General features: G+C 46.2%; 1 protein-coding gene across 1 annotated transcript in view; it reads right to left on the reverse strand.

Moving 5' to 3' along the window:
- LOC137434930 (adenylosuccinate synthetase isozyme 1 A) overlaps positions 1–22,273 on the reverse strand; it is an 89,593-nt gene that overhangs the window by 60,440 nt on the left and 6,880 nt on the right. The window contains exons 2-3 of the mRNA XM_068128169.2: positions 6,678–6,780; positions 751–813 (exon numbers count right to left, since the gene is read on the reverse strand). Coding sequence (XP_067984270.1) covers positions 751–813; positions 6,678–6,780 — 166 coding nt within the window. The remainder of the gene's footprint in view (positions 1–750; positions 814–6,677; positions 6,781–22,273) is intronic.

The following is a 22,273-nucleotide window of genomic DNA, read 5'->3' on the forward strand; positions in this document are numbered from 1 at the left end:
TTTTTTTGTATACAGAGTCGAGGCTCGTGTAAGAGCGAACACATTAAACACGAAAACATGCACAGACCCATAAAACATACAATAAATAGAGGGAGCGGGAACCAAGAGGGGGAGAGAGAGGAAAACATACAAGCACAACAGTAGAGAACAGGGACGTCGGTAGATCTGTGGAAGGGAGAGGGCCGGTGGGGGAGGGCGCGGCAGGGGTGCAGGTATAAAGCAAATGAACACTACTGGGAATTTCAGAAAAGAAGTTGGAGATTGAAAGAGGTGGATTTGGGGTGTGTTAACGGGGGTAGAAAAGATCAAGGTTTTGGATGGGGGAAGATAAGAGATGGTGGTGAACAGCTGTTTTGCAGACCTGGAGGGAGGAGAGGGATTGAAGAGAGTGAGGGAGTTTGTTCCAGAGGTGGGAGAAAAGAGGAATGAAAAAGTGAAGGTGAGCAGAGTCTCGATTTTGGTAGTTTCACCAGAAGAGGGTTGCTGGCAGATCTTGTGCGTCCTGCAGGAAAATTTGGGGGACAGAGCACAGACAGAGCTGGTGGACCTAGGCCGGAGAGGAGTCGGTACATGACAGAAAGACCACCAAGCTGCCTGCGGTGAGAGAGTGAAAGGCCCTTACAATCCGCTTCATCACGGGAGATTCCAATGATTCTGAAAGCTTTGGTTTCAACAGTGTGAATTTTTGTAATGATTACTAAACATAAAAGCAAGCCACTTGGCAGGAAAGGGAGCAAAAGAGTATCACACCTTTCTTTTCATTTTTCTCTGCCTCTTCAAACAAGCCTGGCAGATGAATGACAACACCATTACCTGAAAAGGTGAGATAAATAATAGCCCTAAGTAAGACAAGAAAACATTGTCATGATGTTTGCTATTCATCACGGATAAATGGCAACAGCAAAAACCACGAGGCAGAAATACTTAATGGGCTGCCATTTAATGAAATGTTACATTAATCAATTGTTACATGAATCAATTGCAAACATACCACTGATATCCATTGGTAAAAAAACAAAGCAGATGAAAATATCAAAACGACTTCTCAGGATTAGATTTCAAAATATCTGATATCCTTATAACGCCTTATTTGCAAAAATGGTTGAGATGGTAGGTGGAGCTGTACATTAAAAGTCAAAAGGTCTGAAATGTGTGTAAAGAATCTCAAGGGACTAAAAGGAGTGAGCGCACATTCTGTACAAACGTTTAAGAGGAGATAGCGTGATGGACGGAGTCTATTACAATAATACCCATTTCAATATCCCACAGATGATAAAAATCACTAGAATCAGTATCTCAGGATATTGAATTACCCTAAGATGTAAAATGCTACAACTGCGATCACAAAGCAATCGCCAATGGTAGGCCTACCCCAGCTGCAATCCAATGATGGACAGATTTTGTTAGACTGCCATAGGACATTGACTTTCAACATTTAGGGATAGTGTGTAAATTAAGAAAATGTATTCCCAGATACAATTTATCTATAAAACTCAAAATCATGAAAATCAGAGGAAATTAATTCAAGTTAACAGCAATAAATAACCACAAGCGGGCTGACATTGATCCTCCAGGAGGGAGCCTCCTGAGCCAAAATCGAAGAATCTAAGACCGAGCGATCCTGCGGATCATCGAGTAGAAGGGCTCTGTCAGGTTTCAGAGCAATCTGTTGGTAAATAAGAGACGAGTATGGATTTGAGGTTTCAGGGGGCAACCCCCTCAGGAAGCCCCCATGGTCCAAAGTAAAAAAAACTGAAGCCCGAGTGATTGTGGGGGCAATTTTTTGTATTCATGCATGAAGTTTCAAAACAACCAGCCGGGTGATAATGGAGGAGTAACAAAAATAGCAAAAAGTTAATGGACGGACAACTGGATGGACAGACATCCAGACATCACGGCCCATTTTACAAGTTTATCTCTTCGAGAATCAAGATGAGATGACCTAAAAGTGTGTTTTGTGAAATAGGTCACAATCTGAAAAAAGTAGGTCAAAGACATGAAACAAACATCAGGTTTTCACCAACTTCAGTGCAGGTACACTATTAGGATGAAAAAACATGTTGAAAGGCCAAGCGGTCTTTAAGATTCCACATTGGCAAAATTGAGTGATTACCAAAAAAAACGTTTTTTTTTTTTTCGGATTGCCATTTGACCTTGACCTTCAACTTGGAGGGTATGATGGAAATAAAGCATAAATGTGGCTTGTCGGAGGCTATCCAGAGAGGGAAATTTCGTTCTGATCAGGCAAACCTTAGTCGAGTGATGGTGAAAAAACAACAACACAACAACAGGCATTTTAAGGCCATTTTCTCTGCTAGAGCGGGGGTTAGCCTTGCGGTCCCCATGACAATCTTCTCCATTTTCCCCTATTTTCTGCATCTCCCCTTGTTAACCCCCTTGCCGGCATTTCTTCTTTCACCAGCTTTAGCCAAGTCTTTCTCGGTCTTCCCCGTCCTCTACTTCCTTCTACATTCATTTCCATCACGCTTCTCAACCAGTCACTTTCATCCTTCCTCAACACATGACCAAACCATCTCAACCTGTTTCTCTTCACAGCATCAATCACAGGCTCTATTCCCATCATCTTTCGCAATTCATCATTGACTTCCTCTCTCTCTCAACGATACTCCGCACATCCACCGAACCATTCGCATTTCCACCCTTTTCAGCCTTCGTTGCTGCTCTACGTTCATCACCCGTCTCGCTCCCATAAATCATGACACTTCTCACACATGCAGCATACACCTTTCCCTTCAGCTTCCACGACACTCTCCTCCCCTCCTCGTCAGCACGCCACTCAGTTCCTGAAACTTCTTCCATGCACATCTCACTCGAGCAACCGTTGCCGAGTCTGATCCACCTTCTCCATTCAGCATGTCTCATAGGTAGGAAAATGTTTTCACACCTTCCAGCTTCACACCGTCTCCAAGACCAACTCAACATTTCCTCCATCTGCAGCTCCCTCTGTGCACACCTTACACTTGAATGTAGTTGCCACATTGGTTAATGACCCTCTCAGACCACTACATTTTTGATGAACCCACTCAGCGCACATTGTACATTGAATGGAGTTCACTCCGACACCCTTCCTGCACACAGCACACGGACACTTCCCAGTTCTTTCCACCTCACCACATGCTTCACCATTTGCCATTACCTTCGTCTTTCCGATATTCACCTTCAGACCTTTTGCCTCTTTACATTCCTTCCACTTGTTCATCTTCTCCTTCAGTCCATCCATACTCTCCCCAATCAACACCAGATCATCTGCACACAACAACTCCCATGGTAAAACCTCCTTTACGTTCCAGGCCAGCACCTCCATCACAGCTAAAAACAGTAGTGGACTTAGTACCGACCCCTGATGCACTCCCACCTTCACCTCAAACTCACCAGTTCCCGTCCTTCGTCCTTACAGCTGTGCGCGCTCTCTCATACATTGCCATCATTACTCTGATCAACCATTCCTCCACTCCAAACTTCCTCAATGCCCATGTCACTACTTCACGTGGAACCCTATCGAATGCTTTCTCCAGATCAACAAACCCAAGAAACAACTTCTTCCTCTTCTCCATGTACTTCTCCTGCAACTGCCTTACAATAAAAGGCGCATCTGTCGTTCCTCTTCCTGACTTAAATCCAAACTGCATTTCGTCTATCTTCACTTTCTTCCTTATCCTCCTCTCTAACACCCTTTCCAATACCTTCATTCCATGCTCGAATAACTTTATCGCTCTGTACGAGCCACAGTCCAGAGCTAGAGGGTCACCTTTCCCCTTGTATAGAGGGATGAGGTTACTCAGTTCCCAATCCACTGGAATGCGGCCTTCTTTCACCACCAGGTTACAGATCTCTGTCATTCTCTTCACACCCCAACTTCCCGCTGCCTTCAACATATCTCCCACAACTCCCGTCGGCCCTCCCGCTTTTAGACTCTTCATTGCTTTTATCGCTTCCTCAACTTCCTTCTCAGTTATCTTCTCTGCCGATCCTAAAACTGGGTTACTCTCAATGGTGCCATCCCATTCATTCTCTGCATTCAACAGCATTTCCATATATCTATTCCATCTTCCTTTAATTCCATCTGGGTCCACAACGATTTGTCTCACTTCATCCTTCAAGCAACTCATCCCCATCACATTGCACCTCTCTTTCGCTCTCTGCTTTACAATCCTGAATACGGCTCTCTGACCCTCTTCCGAATCAAAGCATTCTCCGAACATTTTCCGATATGCCTCCTGTGCCTTTGCTACCTTTCTTGGGAGCCTTCTTGACTGCCTTATAACTTTCATGCTCTGCCTCTTCTGCCCCCGTACCCTTCGCCTTCTGCCATTCCTTGAACTTCTTCCGCTTCTTGTCAATCCTCTTTCCAACTTCATCATCCCACCACCATGTTTCCGAGTGCCTCGGTGCTCCTTTAGTCCATCCACATACCTCACCAACGGCTCCCAACAGACTATCTTTCATTGACATCCAATCACTTTCAAACTCAACCACATCATCCTCTACCATACTCAGCCTCTCTTTTAATGCCTCCCTCACTGTCACCTATTTCAAGCTCCACACGTTCATTCTCGGTTGGTACTTCACCCGCCGAGCTCTCCTTGCACATTTCACCCTTATGTCGCAGACAACCAAGTGGCTCTGTGAAACAGCCTCCTCCCCAGGGATCACCTTTGTGTCCCAGAGGTTTCCCCTATCTCGCCTAACGCACCATCAGGTCGTCAACGGTTGTCGTCGACCCACCTGACGTGTATGTAAACAAGCTTATTATCCGCTTTCTGGAACTGAGTATTACAAATCAACAAACCAGCTTCATCAACAAACTCCAAAATCCTTTCACCTTCTCCATTCCTCACACCATATCCGTAACCCCCATGAACTCCCTCAAAACCGTCCATACTCCTTCCCACATGTCCATTTAGGTCTCCTCTTACCACAACAACTTCCTCATTCACGTTTTCCATCAGCTTCTCTCTTGCACACCAGAACTTGTTCCTCTCTTTATCGCTCCGACCGACCTGCGGAGCATATCCCGAGATGACGTTCACCAAGAGCTTTCCAATCATCATTTTCACCATCATCAATCTTTCACTCACTCAATCACACTCACCACACTGTCTACAAACTCCTCAGAAAACAGAACACCAACACCATGCACGCCTGGCACCCTTGTATTTCTGTCCCTGCCTACCCTTCACCATTCTCACACCACTTCCCTTCCATCTGGTCTCCTGCACACAACATATGTCCACTCTTCTTCTGACCAATACTTCCACCACTTCTCCTGATCGCCCTGTCATTGTCCCTACATTCCATGTCCCAAACCTCAGAAACCGATCTCCACGTGGGACATCAGACGTTTCGTCGTCATAAATGGAGTGATTCCACCCTTGCTTCGATCGGGTTCCCCACATTGATTTTTGACGAGAGGGGGTGAGGACCCCCACGGGGTACTTTGGGCTGTACCCTGCCCAAATGTAACTGTAATTGTCATGGTTCTCTTTTTGAGGCAATGTTTTATGGTTGGATGCCCTTCGCTTCCTGACACCAACTCTTTTTTATAATTGAAAAAAAATGTTAAAATATCTATAATTGCAATGATGGTGAAAAAATGTTAAAATCTATCTATAATTCCAGTAATCTCTGTGTGTATGTATGTATGTATGTATGTATGTATGTATGTTTGTCTGTGACCGCTGTTTCTCGACAACCACGGGTTCGATATACTTGAAACTTGCCAGGTATATTGCTGGGGACCCGAGGATGTGCCTTTTCAAGGTTTCATATTAATCGGACAAGTAGTTACCGAGCTATGTCCAAAAAACGATTCAACCAACCAGAGAGCAGCGAGCTATCACGTGTGCCGAACGTGCCGAACAGACTCTGCCTCGGACGGCACATTTGAGAGCATATTCATTTATTTCACGTTGGCAAACTATGTTGCCGCTATGTTGGCGTTAAACTATGTTTTAAAACTAATTAAAACTAATTTGCGATTCTTTCGCTTTCCTGCGCGTTTGTGCACGTTATGGCGATTTCTTTACCAAACTCCGCAAGCCGTTCGCTTTGGACCAAACCATTTCATGTAAATAGAGGGGGGGGGGGGGATTGTCACCGTACTCGCAAGCCGTTCGCTTTGGACCAAACCATTTCATGTAAATAGAGGGGGGGGATTGTCACCGTACTCGCAAGCCGTTCGCTTTGGACCAAACCATTTCATGTAAATAGAGGGGGGGGGGATATAATTTTAGATATATATATATAGTACGGGCATGCCCTAGTATCTATAATTAGGTCATTACCTTAAAATTAGGTCGATATCAAAAATTACGTCAACCCTGTATAGTTTTCATTCCCATTGTGGATGCAAAATTTCATTCTGAAAGTCCCAGCCAGGTCCAAGATGCAACTCGGGACATTGGCAGAAAAGGAAGAAAGAAAACCCATAAATAGTGATTCAGTACTCCGAAGTGTCGAAGAAACAATATTGCAGAAACAAACCCTACAACAGGTATAAGCCCCCCTATCCTTTAGGAGTATCAGGCAAAGCCTAATTATCATTTCAAAACATACCAGCATACATGGCCTTGGACACAATTGTATCAAACAAATCATCAAAATAATAATGCAACAATTCAAGGTAATGTGCAAGTTGTGATTGTTTTGTTCTTTACCAATGAAGGAGATGGCTTTTGGATTAATTATCCCACTGGGTAGCAAATGGAAGTCATATTCCATGTCATCAACTACCACCGTATGGCCTGCATTGTTCCCACCCTGTATAGGAAGAAAGATTTCAAACAGCACAAAGTCGATATCTGAACAAACAAAAAAAAGTAACATATATATATATATATATATATATATATATATATATATATATATATATATATATATATATATATATATATATATATACACAACAATCAACAACAACATATATATACACACAATGTGAGTCAAAAGTAGTGCCCGATTTCTGTTTATATATATATATATATATATATATATATATATATATATACAGTCTGACATCGACTGGGAGAAATTTTTGCCCACTCCTCCATGCAAAATTCTTTCAGCTGTGCGATGTTTGAGGGGTGTCTTGCATGCACAGCTCGTTTCAAATCCCCCCACATCATCTCGATGGGATTTATATTCGGGCTTTGACGTGGCCATTCCAGAACCCTCCATTTCTTTCTTTTCAGCCATTCCTTGGTGGATTTACTGGTATGTTTAGGGTCATTGTCATGTTGCAATGTCCACCTTCGGTTGAGCTTCAACTTTCCGACAGATGGCCTCACATTATCCTCAAGCACCCTCTGGTACAATGAAGAATTCATAGTGGATTCTATGATGGTGAGCTGCCCAGGCCCTGATGCACCACCATGCTTTACAGTTGGTATCAGGTTCTTGTGGTCAAATGCTGTCTTCGGTTTTCGCCAAACATGTCTTCTGGTGCTGTGGCCAATTAGCTCTACCTGTGACTCATCTGTACAGACCACATTGTTCCAGAAGTGCTGATCTTTGCCTCGGTGTTCATTGACAAACTTTCGTCTTGCCCTGATGTTCTTTCTGGAGAGCAAAGGTTTCCTCCTGGCACACCTCCCATGTAGATCAAATTTGTGCAGCCTCTTTCTAATTGTAGACTCATGCACTTTGACATCAACAGTGGCAAGAGCTACCTGTAGGTCCCGTGATGACATTCTGGGGTTCGTAGAGACTTCTTTCAGCATCTTGCGGTCTGCTCTCGGGCTGAACTTGTTGAGGCGGCCTGGCCTAAACAAGTTGGCAGTTGTTTGGAATCTTCTCCACTTGTAGATGATCTTCCGGACAGTCGAATGATTGATTTCAAATAGTTTGAAGATCTTTTTAAATCCCTTCCCAGACTCGTAGACATCTATAACCTTCTTTCTGAAGGCCTCAGAGAGCTCTTTTGATCTACGCATGGTGACGCCGCACACTTCAACAACAAAGAGCAAACCAAACTAAATGTCTGAGGTTTAAATAAGACAGGTTCCTCCAAGATCCTCTCTAACGATGTTCTAATCATTTGCACCTGAGCTGGTGCACCTGATTCTAATTTTAGGTATTTGAAGTAGTGATAAATGTGGGGGTGTACTTACTTTTTCCACATGCGAAATTTGCATTTATGTTTATTTAAATTATACAATGCACTACAAAATGTAAATGTTTCATGATATTTGTTATATTATATCACCTTTATCTATCAATATTGTTGAAATGAAGATCAAATAGCTGTACGTTGAAATATGTTGAAAAAGTCAAAACTTTACATGGGGTGTACTTATTTTTTCACATGACTGTATATATATATATATATATGTATATATATACATGTGTATATATATACATATATATATATATATATATATATATATATATATACACACACACGCGCACGCACGCACACAGCTAGTCCCGCGTTTTCGCGGTTGATAAAATGTAACCAGTTTCTCTATTCGCGAAATAGTGTCCCGCAAATTCGCGCTTTTTTTTCCTATTCGCGGCCGTGTTCCTCAACTTCGCGGTCTTTTGAGGGCGCAAAAAAATTCACAAGCTGCTAGCTTGACACATTTGTAAGACCCATCTTTCACCAGCCATGCATAAAGCAGCTGGGCATACGCAAAAAAAACCATCTTCTACGAGCGGCAAACATTATGGTGTTGTTTTTTTAGTTTAATTGTCCAGTATGGTCAAACTGGTTGAGCACTTTTAATAAACTGTAAGCGCATTCCTTCAATAAATTGGAAATGGCACCTGGTGTTGTCGTTTTTATTTTAATTTGTAAGCATGTTTTATGAAACTGTAATCATGTGCATTTGCAGTCGAAAACATTTTAAACTTTAAAAAATTTCCTCTATGAATCAGGAACCGCTGGGAACCGATAACGTATCCCCCTTTTTCCCCATTGAAACAATTCCGCGGCATACATTCGCAGGATTTGCCTCACCATTCACAGTTTGTTCCTCTCTATTCGCAGATTTTCGCGACTCGGGAACGACTCGCTGTTTCACAATTCGTAGCATTTTCCAGGAACGTATCCCCCGCAAATAGCGGGGTCCCGCGGTATGTATGTATGTATGTATGTATATATATATATATACATATATATACATATATATACATATATATACATATATATACATATATATACATATATATACATATATATACATATATATACAATATACATATTGTTACAGACACGACTTTGATGTTAAGGTGGGCCGAGCGGAATGGCCGTCGTGTCCGCACAAATTACCCGATTGTACTCGAACGTTGACGAAGCCGCGCCACGCTGGCTCAATAAGGAAAAAGAAGACACACGGCTGAATTATAATGACAGACACCAGGGATACGGTTCTCAAGACCTCCGGAGGAGATTATATTCGTGCGGAAGGTCAGATTACAGGGACGAGAGGTATATCACAGAAAGACAGGCACTTAGACACACTCTTATATTAACCCCGGACAGACGACAGACAAACGGGACAACGGCTGACTCACACGGGGGTTGATGGCAGGAAAGCGGGTATCGATGGCTCCAGGTCCTCCTGGGCTCGGGGGCAGGATCAACACGGTTCGGTCCAGAGATGCGGGGAGGTCTCGTCGCAGCGCTCAGAGGTGACGTTCTTTCTCAGGCGGGGCTTTCTCAGGCCTCTCCAAACTCAGGCGCATCTGTTTCAGCGCTCGCAGGTCCGTCTTTCTCCAGCTGGGGGCGAATCTCTCGTCACATCCGGCGCGTGGCCGCGTATATCCGGCGGGGAGTGACACGCCCTCGGCTCGCCAGCTCCGCCTCGTGGAATCGGCACGTTGCTTCTCATTGGGTGCGTGCGGGGGGTTTACCAGGCTCCGCCCTTGACGAGGAGCTGACAAGGAGCCCCTTCGTGGTAACCCCGTGGAGCGCATGGTCTGGAGCGCATCGTCTGGAGCGCATTGTCGATGGCGGCGAACCGAGCCGGTGGGAGGACGCACACTTCCCCCCGCGCAGCGCCGTGCCCCTCTGTTGTTGTAGACGGGGAAGAAGATGGGAGGAGGTATAGTGCAGGCCCATATGTCATAACAATATTGTTTGTGTTTTTTGTTTGTTAAAATTGATTTAGCAATGGATTCTGCTTCAGAATATTATAGAGATGTAAAAAAAATAGGGTTCCATTTTTTCTTTTACGTCTAATAGGTAGTAATTCGAAGAAATCCAAGATGGCCGCCATAAAATTTGGAAAATACACTTTTGTGCATATCTTTGTATCTAGATATCATATAAACATGAATAATATGTCCTTTTATATGTTTTCAGACCCAAGGAAGCCATTTCTGCCATTGTTTTTACAGAAAAATGCAAGGAAAATAAAATAGTGGACATATACCAGCCAAAGTGGGGTCGGCCGGCATGAAATCGGTTAATTAAGTTTCCACCATCTAGTTAAGGTCTGGTTTTGACTGTGTTGACGAAATGTGAATCTGAATAGTAGTATCTATCTTTGCAGGACCGACGACAGTTCAAGAGTGTCTAGAAAATTACACCTACCTTCAAGATGAGTGACTCACCACCCAGGAAGATTGAGAAGTCAGTAGATTTCGGACTTTGTTTTGTATGCCAAATGGCCATAGGGCAAACAGACTATACAACCTTTGTAACGAAACCAAAACTCTCCTCTGTCGAGAAACTGATGGCAGGTGCTGAGGAACAGTACACGTATGGTGAAACAAAGTTTGCATCATTGAATAGACGTTTGCAATATTCCTCTGCTGAAGAATTGCTCGCAAAAGGTCTCCGCTACCATAAAGCTTGTTACAAAGATGTTACCAATAAGATGCACATTGATCGAGCAAAGGCTAGGTTTGAGAAAGGAACAACATCAGGCAGTGCCGCAGAAATCCGACTGAAAAAGAGAGGACGACCAAGTTCTAGTGATCTAGGGGAAAGCACGTCAACATCCAGAAGGTGTTCCCGAGAACAGACATTTGACGCGCTCAGATGTGTCATATGCCAGGAAGACAGAGGAAGTGAACTACACAATGTGTCAACAAAGAACATGGGACTCCAGATCAGAAACATTGGCCAAGAAACAAGTAATGACAATCTGAAAGTGAGACTGAACAGTGTCATAAGTTCGCCTGACCCATTGCAAGCAATGGCTGAGGACATGAAATATCATTTACCATGTGTAGTTAAGGCCAAACGTGCTATAGTTAAGACAGAAAAACAAACAGAAACAACCAATGTTAACTTTGGTCAGGTGTTATCAGACCTTGAACTCATTGAAATTGTTGAAACTGCGTTGAATGATACTACTGAAAATGCTGTGCTGAATATGAATGAAATTCATGTAACCTATGTCAATTTACTTAAGGAGCACGACTTTCCGGTCTCAGACAACCATAGTTATAAGCCATACCTGAAACAATTGATCCTAGACAACATTGCCGATGTTCATTTCAGCCGGCCCTCAAACAAAACAAAGCCAGAGCAGATTCTTTCCACAAAGCTCAAAGACCACATGATATCAAGCACAATTACAGCAGACAGCATCAAAGACGATTTTAAAGTACTTTTGCGAGCTGCGAAAATATTGAGGAAAGACATCGCATCTTCCCCAGCATGGAAATTTAATGGAACCTTTGCTGATTACAAGCCACCCCCGATGCTCAACATCTTCTGCAAGCATGCAGTCATGGGAACAAGGAAAGTAGGAAATAGCAACAGGGAGGACTCCATTGGTGTGAGTGCATCATTGTTGGCGCAGCACTTTGTCGGTGCTTATAAATCTGACCGACAGGTATCGTACGAACCAAGAAGCGAGGATGGATCATTCAAACAACGATTTGAAACTCCATTGAGTGTGGGCTTAGCTCTCGACATACACAAAAACACACGATCCAAGGCGCTTGTAGAGAAACTTGCACATCTGGACCTCGCCATCTCCTACAAAAAGGTCATGGAGATTGAGACCAGCATTGCCAACTCCGTACTGAAGCAAATGGAGTCCACCGGAGGCATCTGTCTACCACCATGGTTGGTTCAGGACACGTTCGTCTGGTTTGCCATGGACAACATCGATTTTCTAGAGTCAACTCCTTGCGGGATGAATACCCTTCATGGTACAGCAATTGCGATCTACCAGCCTGTATCACCGGAGAAATCACCCATGATACCACCAATTGAACTTGACCGGTCATCAAAAGCTCAAACGATACATGATGCAGTTGGCTGTAAAACGTTGACCTGCAAGAAGCCAGCACCCGAGAAGAGAAAGAGCGACTGCAAGCTGCTCACATCAAAACCCGAGACAGACAAGAACAAGAAAACCGATATGACCTGGATGATTGGATGCCTGAACTTCGAGGAAGAAGGAGAAGTTGACGTCAAACTCACAGCTCCGGGGACGTGGGGAGCCTTCAATTCCTTGCTATCTTCGTCCAGTGAGAAGACCAATGTTGCTCTCGTTCCTCCGTTGATAAGGTCGCCTCCTACAGACTATGATACACTGTACACGGGTCTGATGAGAGCTCACAACATCACAACTCGTGTTATGGGGAGTGAGGCAATCACAGTCATGACTCTCGATTTGCAGCTATACGACCTGGCGATGAAGCTGTGGGTGGAACGCGAGGCCATCAGGAAGCAATTCCTCTTCCGACCTGGTGAGCTACATGTTGTGTTTTGGGCCTTAGCTGCATTAGGAAAATACGTGGAAGGGAGTGGAATTGATCAGGCATGGGTCGAGGCTGGACTTTTCTCGCCAACCACAGTGAGCCAAATACTAAATGGGAGGCACTTGTATCGAGCTCTGGAGGCACACATGGTAACACTGATCGCTTTGTACAACCTGTACTTCCAGAGATTCCTGGCAATGGAACCTGAAGAAAGGGCCTATCTGAACGAGTCATCTGTTCGTCTGGGAGAGGCATATCAGAGAGACATCAGCGGGAGCATGGAGCCAGAGAAGAATCTATGCGACATTCTCAAAAAAACATTGGCCATGATGGAGTCCAGAGATATGACCAAAAAACTGGAACAATTTGAGGTCAGCACAAACAAGATACAGCGCTTCATCCTGAACTACATGAAACAGTTTGAGACTATCCTTCTGTTCATTAGAAGTACAAGACAACGTGATCTGCTGCTGCATATGGAGAGCATCGAGTCTCTCACGAAGTACTTCTTCGCTCACGATCATCTAAACTATGCTCGGTTGCTCCCTCTCTACATTTCAACAATGCAGGAGACTGAAAAGCAGCACCCAGAACTGTGGAGGGAATTCATGAAAGGGAACTTCTGTGTGACAAAAGGATTGGCAGGCTTCACATCAATAGCCCCAGACCATGGCATTGAGCAAGAAAACCGTACACTGAAGGTGATTGGAGGAATCGTAGGGATAACTCAAAATGAGAAGGCGCTTGACAAGTTCTTCCTCATTGCACCTGAGCTGTCAAAGTCACTGCACGAGTTTGCGGAGGGATATGGTCTTGGTGAAAACCAGAGCAGAAAACAACACCACGAAATCACGGGGGGAAAGCTTTCCCGGGTGATGAGCCATGCCTCCAAGCTTTCTAGGGTGTTCCGTGAACATGGCGATCCATTTATGGAAGAGGAAGTAGACGAGGTCTACAACCTGCTCACCAAAGAAGTCATGAATGAAAAAGTGTCCAGCGACATCTTAGAGCGCGACGAGATCGGACAACAGATGTTCCAGCAATTTGCCACAGATCGTTTAGCTGAGGGAAAACTTTCTGTGTGGGACAAAATGACGAAAAGAAAACTTCGAACATTCAAGAGTTCGAATGCCACAACAGAAGTGAGATCGGGCGACAAGCTGATCAAAGTCAAAGAAGAGCGAGGATTGTTGCAGAGGTTCATCGTTATCTCACGGAGCCGACCAGAGCTCGACCTGAAAGAATGTATTGGCACCTATGAATTTGGCATCGTTCCACGTTCTTTATTTGCATCTGATGGATCCCTCTTGTTGGCATACGACAAGGCAAAAATCCTTCGTCAACTTGAGCATCTGGCTGAGCCTGAAGAGCAGGATGTACATGATCCACCAGGAGAACCTATTTCGACAGAAATCAATGAGCATCAAGACGCGGGAATTGCCGCTTTGAATGATGCAGCAGCACACGCTGGGGAAGAAACTAATGACCCATCAACTGACTATGAAATCTCAAGCCAAAATTTGCAGGAACCCTCTCAGATCAGCCAAAACCCAGACACAACCACAAGATCAGGAGTGATCAATGAAAACGAGACTACTTCTCGCCATAGAGTGATAATCATTGATGGCATGGCTCTTGTTAACGGGATCTCCAAAACAGAACAAATGATTACATGCAGTGACTTTGCTCAATCGTTCATTGAACGCCTCGAAAATATTGCCGTGCATTATGATGACGTGAGGTTGGTATTCGACCGATACATCGATAACTCACTGAAAGACAAAATGCGCCTAAAGAGGACAAAGGGGAAATCAACATACTATCACGTCAGGGATAGTACATTGATCCAGAAGATTTCACTCAAAGATTTCCTTTCCAATGTGAAGACCAAGGCAGAGCTTACAGAGTACTTGGCTGTGAAGTGTCTATCTTACAGCAAGGCTCATCCAAACAAGTTGAAGAAGTTCATGGTGACATCAGGAACTAAGACCACGGGCAACACTGAAGTTCCAGACAGTCTACTCACGCACAGCCAAGAAGAGGCCGATACACTCTTAATTCTGCATGCTCTCACAGTCGACAAAGATGCAGAAGTTATCATTGATTCGCCAGATACCGATATCTTCCTCCTACTGATTCAGAGATTTCACGATCTACCACCTGCTACGAGGTTTCTCACTGGGAAGGGAAAGTTGAGGAGGAGCATTGCAGTCCAACCTATTCATGGCATGCTAGGAGAGAAACGTGCGTCTGCAATACTTGGATTCCACGCATTCACGGGAAGTGACATGTCTGGAAGGTTCGCTGGCAGGAGCAAGGACTGGTGCTTTAAGGTCTTCATGACATGTGACAACAAGATATGGGAGGCTCTGGAGTCTTTGGGACAAACTGATCCGTCACCAGAAGTGTGTTCCCAGCTGGAACGCTTCGTCTGTCTGCTGTACAAGTCTAAAGTTCACACGAAAGTAAACGAGCTTCGCTGGTTCTTATTCTCCAACCGTGCTGCTGAGGGAGAGAGTCTTCCACCTACCACTGGTTCGCTAAAGTTACACGTTCAGCGAGCACATTATATCGCAATGATATGGAGAAAGGCAGCAGAAAGCCATCCGTCCCTTCCATCACCTGTCGAGTATGGTTGGCAGTTACTTTCGGATGATGGGGCTTATGCCCCAAGTCGATGCCTGAATCCTCCAGCCCCAGAAGCAATAATGAATCTCGTGAACTGTGGGTGCAAGAAAGGGTGTATGGGAAGATGTAGCTGTCGCAATAACAATATTCCTTGTACTGAAGTTTGTGGGTGTGTGGGTTACAGTTGTAACAACAAAGCAAACATCAATGAACCGCGTGTGATAGATATGGATGAGGATGAATGAGGCATTCGTTTATGTGATCGTTTATGTTCATTCATCGTTTATGTTTAGGTGTGTGTGTATGTGTGTGCGTGTGTGTGTGTGTGTGTGTGTGTGTGTGTGCGTGTGCGTGTGTGTGTATTCAAAATAAATGTTATCAGTGAAGATTGTTTATTGAATCGATTCTAATTGGGAAATTATACGATCCGATTTCACGACGGCCGTCTCCATTTTGGCTGGTATATTGCCCACTATTTTAATTTCCTTGCATTTTTCTGTAAAAACAATGGCAGATATGGCTTCCTTGGGTCTGAAAACATATAAAAGGACATATTATTCATGTTTATATGATATCTAGATACAAAGATATGCACAAAAGTGTATTTTCCAAATTTTATGGCGGCCATCTTGAATTTCTTCGAATTACTACCTATTAGACGTAAAAGAAAAAATGGAACCCTATTTTTTTTACATCTCTATAATATTCTGAAGCAGAATCCATTGCTAAATCAATTTTAACAAACAAAAAACACGAAATTACTAATCGCCCTAGACTAGTATGGGAAAGGTCCTAAACTCACTACTGATGCCATATAATCACATTCTGGTGCAACGAAGAGTCATGATTAATGGAGACGAGGCCTTAACTGACATAGACTAAGAATAACTAGGAAGATGTCCGAAAGTTGTCTACGTGTGGTGCGGTGGACCTGGGCACGACATTTAATGGGGGAATAAGGGGAAGGTCGGCTCTACTGATTGTTATTTACATGCAATGGGACTAGGGAATGGGGGATTGGGGAAAGTTGGGGAGTATTGGAGAAAATAGGGGAATATTTACAAGCGGATATGGAGGCCAAATTCCATATTCGCAACATTGCACCCTTCTCTACCCTCGGGGCGTCCCGACCCGATAAATTTTTACCTACTTTAGTGTGGCACGCAATGTAGTTCCCTCTACTATTAACTCTACCCTGAGTGCGACAGTTTTACAGATATTCACAAATGAGTAAATATGTCCCCCTGCGACGTTGCACCCTTCTCCTCACAGAAACACACCCACAGGATAACCGAATCCGGAAAGAATTCTCAAACTAAACATACAGCCGGTAGGGAGCATTATTTACAAGATTACGCTGATATCTACACTACGATCCAGGACCTGTCTTTGGAGGAACACATGCAGATGTTATGCATAGAGAGAGCGCGCTTGCCAGCATCGATACACCAACCCACGAGTGCTCTGTGGCCGACGGCCTTTAATAACGTGCAGAGCACCCTTCCCGAGCATCAAAAGCACCACCCCACCACCAATCGGTGCAGTCACCATTGTTCATTGGAATAAAAATAAATTCGACAACCCCTAACCCTGCAGGTGTCTCTTGCTCTTCTTGTGGTGCACTTGGTGTTAACTAAAAGTGGTTCACCTGTATGGCATAGGTGCCACGTTGACCCATAGGTCCATCCCCGGGTGGTGCTTGGCCGCAAACGAACTGCGGTTCATTGTGGGTGGCCACAAACATTGCGGTCCATATGGTGTATCGATCCCGGCAGCAAACAGCGAAAGTGCAGGCCCACAACTGCGCAGCCAGCACCTCTCTCTCCTCTCTCTCTACCCCAAAGCCAGATCCTCGGAGGTGGGAGACAAAAGAAGCAGACAAGTGAGTAAGGTGGTAAGGGCGCAAAAGTGCACGCAATGTAAGGTGATGCACACTGGGGGCACATGGGAACCAGGTGAGACAGGTACGTTCCTATCGTACGCCCCCCCCCCCCCACCAGGTAACCTACATGGCCCCTCCCTTACCCCTTACTGTATCCACAAAACACAACACTACCCATAAACATCTACTTTACAAATCAACAAACATCCCTACTGTCTTCCCCGTTCCTCCCATATACCAAATTCGTCTTCTCTCCCTCCTAACCAATCAAATTTGCCATTTTCAACTCTCATTAAAATTTGCCATCTCCAACTCAACATCATAATTTGCCATTACCAATTCATCATCAGTCCCTCCTAGGGAGGGAGAGATGGAATCACCCCAATGTCTCATCCACGTCGTGATGCGTCTCACAAATCCACACAGCGATTCATCTCCTGCAACAAAACAAAGAAAACACAGGTGTGGAGTCATCATCATCACCACAGGTAAGTGGCTGCGTATGGTGCGACAGGTTCTTCAATCCTAACTATTTCCTAAATGACTTTAACAACTTTACACTACCCGGGGTCTTTCTCCGGCCAAACCATTGGCCCTCTTACACTATGGGTTCTAAAAACCAATTCCCATTGGCCAAACTGTGGTGCTCTTCAATTTGGGGTCTCACTCCCCCGATTCATCTCCCGGTGCCCTCGCACAATTTCTGGGCTGCGGCGTGTACCTCTCCCAGTGGGTCTACCCACCTGCACACCTCCACCACTGCAGTTGCCTCCGAGCTTACCTGCTCCTTACTCTAACCTAACTACCTGGGGAAGGCCCTCTGGCGCTCTCCCCACTCGGTGCCCTCTCTGGCACTGGGCTGCCCGATCCACACCCGGGATCCTCAGGCACCCACTCACAACTACCGGCTCCCAGAGCCCACCTGCGGCCTCACCTGGCCGACATCCTCACAGTGGTGGAGTGCCCAACCAACTACACACACTAACAGGCTACACGCCCAGCCATTTCCACAACACTAATGCACCCATCCACAACACCATTCTGCAACCGCACCACAAATGCCAATATCCAACCACAATTTACCTGTACCCTCTACCTAACACTTACACTACCCGCCCCGGGTACTCGTGAAAGGGGTCCACTCTTCCCCCATCCACACCTTCGCACCATGCACACCACTCCGTACCACTTACTCCAACTCTCTCCACACACCTGTACCTGCACACCTGTGCTCTCACACCTGGTGCCACCTGCACCCTTCTCTCCCCAAGCGCATTCGCGCTGATCCACACACTCACTACTCATACACTGCTCCACACCCTGTCCAGTTGCACACCTGTGCAATCACACCTGTTCAATCCTCACACACACGGCATCATCTCAGCTAACTACTCCCTTCTGAAACTTGCGCTTCCCAGTCGTCCCTTTAAACTATTGCGCTCCCACGTCATTATCATCCACACTAAACTACCTGCGTCCCTACTACAGGTATCAGTCACTAACTAAACTTAACGTCACCTAATGTCAATCCTCGCTAGATCCCTACACACCATATCCTAACCCACCCGGGCTAGTTTTCACTGCCATACACCCCATAATCTATTGCTCCTTTGCCCCCCCATGGGAAGGATGGTGGATTTGCCATCCCACCACATCGGGGGTCTCTCACTACCAATTTCGCACATCAAATTTCAACAAATTAAAAATTTGCCAATCATCTGCCAATCACTGTACCATTACCAATCATCACTCTGCCAATCCTTTGCCAATCATCAAATTTCGCCTTTTTCTAATTTCGGGGCCAAAACACTAACCTCATCACCCAGTCTACTCACTAATACCTCTCGGTGCGCCAATCCCTGTCCAAAGCCCGGCTTCGTAAAGCCAAGCAATGGATGCTGGTTGTTTTGTGCCAGCGGCTGGATGCGTCCGGCATTCGGGGCAGGGACGGGGGCTTACCCGGGCCGAGATCCCACGCACCACCTCGGCGTGGAGCCATCCAATGTCCCGATCTCGACCTGCCGGCACGTCTCAACAAAACGTGGTCGCCATAACGACCCTTCCTATCGGGCTGCCAGCTCCGCCTAGTGGAGCACGGACGCGGCCGTTCAAAGCGAGGCCCAGCACGCACCGAGGGCCTGATTCGGCTATAAGTCGTTCTAAACTCTATCCCGTCTAACGTCGATGCTTCACCTGGACGCTTACACCCCGCAGCCCGTTCCTTGCTCACACATCCAGCCGTGCCCATGCTCCTCGTACCTTTCCTTACACACCCAGGTACACCCATTCCACTCACAGCCTTGGTCACACACCTGACCACCGAACACTTTGGCACACATTCGTTGCTCGCACACCTCACCAATACACAGCTTCGCACCCCCTCCTCGGTCACCTCCTCTGTGACAATCACAGGTGTGCTCTCATTCGCACACCCAACCACGTGCCTCACCACCAACTCCAGCGTGCATTCCCACTCACGCTCTTCCATCCCAGGTGTACATCCTCGCTCACCTGTCACAACTAACTCACGCTCCTTGTCACTCTCACTACTCTCACCTCCATTCTTGACAGCGCACTCACCCTTACTCTTGACAGCACACTCTTTCCTCGTGCACCTGTCCGTCACACACCTTTCTCGCGCACACTCTCCCGTTACACCCTCTGTAACACTCACCACACCGCGCTTCCATGTGCCCCCTCGCACACGCGCTACGGCCGACTCACTCTCGCCAGCACCCTCACTCCTTGGCACGCACTTTTTCCTCACACACCCCAGAGTCGGACTTTCTTGCACACCTCCATTTTCGCACACCAGACCTGTCGCACACTTCACCAACGGCCTCTCACGAACACCCGGGTCTATCTCGACCCCCAAGCCTCTTAAATCACCTGGCGCATCATACGCACGACCATATTGGTCACCACTTACACCGGGTCCTCTTCCTCTTCGCTTCTCCTCCATCACCTGCGAATCCCTCATCCGGTTAATGAGCACATCATCACGATCCAAACACAGACTTTGGACCAATTCTTTTATCTCCTCTTTTATCTCTTTCTTATCCCCTCTCCGTCGCTTCTTAATTTCGCTCATCCCTTCTTCCACTTCTTCTAATTTGTGCTTCACCTCTTTTATTCCCCGGTACGTCTCCTCAAGCTCATCCTCTAAGGCTACCTTGACCGTTTCCAGGTGCGTCCTCACCTGCCGGTCCTTCGTCTCCATTACCTCTATCACCTCGTCCAACCTCGTTGTCAGTCCCTCACGTACCATCTGACATTCCCTCTTTGTCGCTATTAAGTCGTTTTTTATGTCGTTTTGTGTCGCTTTTAAACCTCCTAATACCGCAGTGTTCCTTTGAACCTGCTCCACTAACTCCGTTTGTCCCACCGTCAGCTGCTCCACCTCCTGCGTCAGGACCTCTATGCCCCCTTGTAACTTTACAGTCCCCTTTCTCACCTCTTTCTCCATGCGCTCCTTACAGTGCCTCACCTCCTCGCGCACTCCTCCGACCTCCTCACTCACTCCTCTTCTGATCTCCTCTCCCATCACTTGCATCTCCTGCCCAGATGCCACCCTCATCTGCTCCATTTCCTCCCTGTGAGCATCCAGTTTGGTTTCTACCCTCATTCTGACCCCCTCTATCTGCTGCTCCATTTGTTTAACTTCCCTTTCCGCTTGGTCCCTCATGTCCCTCAATTTGCCTTCCATACTGTTTTCTAACCCCTCTAACCCATTTTTCACTCCCTCTATCTGATTCTCCTGGGCAGCCATTCTATTTTCTACCCCCTCTAACCCCTTTTGCATCCCTTCCATTTGATTCTCTTGAGCGGCCATTCTGTTTTCTACCCCCGTTAACCCATGTTTCACCTCTTTTATCCCGTTGTCTAACCCCTCAAAATTATTGTCTAACTTCCCAAATTTCTTGTCTAACTTCTCAAAATTATTGTCTAACCCCTCACTGGTACCCCTCGCTTCGTCCCTCATTACCCCCATTTGCTCACTCAATCGCTCAATTTGGCTCCCCATACTCATCTGTACAGCTGCCTGTAGCTGCGCAATGAGGGCCTGTATGTCAATCGGCTGCATGTTAAAGCCCGTTGATACAGCGGGCTCGGCTACCGCGCGCTCTTGCGAGGCGCCATTTTGCGTGCCTGCTACCCTCGCTGTTTCGCTCTCCTCATGTCCCTCAATTTGGTCCTGGACCGACCCTGCTTCACTCTCCCCTACCGGACCCCAGCCGTCTTGATCCGCCATAGCGCGACTTTCAAAATTCGAGTTTCGTAACACCAATCCAAATTTTGCTGTTATAATTTCGTCGAGCGCAGTAACCGCGGGACCGCGCTCCGGATCGATTTGGTCGAGCGCCGTACGCGCTCCGGCTCGATTTTCCCTCCCAAAATTTGGGCCTAACTAATTTAGTCCCGGGTCCGAATCTCACTCCTCGACACCAATTGTTACCGACAATAGTACAATTGGTGTCCAAAATTTGGGCTAAATAAATTTAGTCCCAGGTTCGAATCCCAACTCCTGACTACCAATTGTTACAGACACGACTTTGATGTTAAGGTGGGCCGAGCGGAATGGCCGTCGTGTCCGCACAAATTACCCGATTGTACTCGAACGTTGACGAAGCCGCGCCACGCTGGCTCAATAAGGAAAAAGAAGACACACGGCTGAATTATAATGACAGACACCAGGGATACGGTTCTCAAGACCTCCGGAGGAGATTATATTCGTGCGGAAGGTCAGATTACAGGGACGAGAGGTATATCACAGAAAGACAGGCACTTAGACACACTCTTATATTAACCCCGGACAGACGACAGACAAACGGGACAACGGCTGACTCACACGGGGGTTGATGGCAGGAAAGCGGGTATCGATGGCTCCAGGTCCTCCTGGGCTCGGGGGCAGGATCAACACGGTTCGGTCCAGAGATGCGGGGAGGTCTCGTCGCAGCGCTCAGAGGTGACGTTCTTTCTCAGGCGGGGCTTTCTCAGGCCTCTCCAAACTCAGGCGCATCTGTTTCAGCGCTCGCAGGTCCGTCTTTCTCCAGCTGGGGGCGAATCTCTCGTCACATC

This window comes from Myxine glutinosa, chromosome 9 (genome assembly GCF_964187855.1).
Source record: "Myxine glutinosa chromosome 9, kmMyxGlut1.1, whole genome shotgun sequence".
Classification (NCBI taxonomy): Eukaryota; Metazoa; Chordata; class Myxini; order Myxiniformes; family Myxinidae; genus Myxine; species Myxine glutinosa.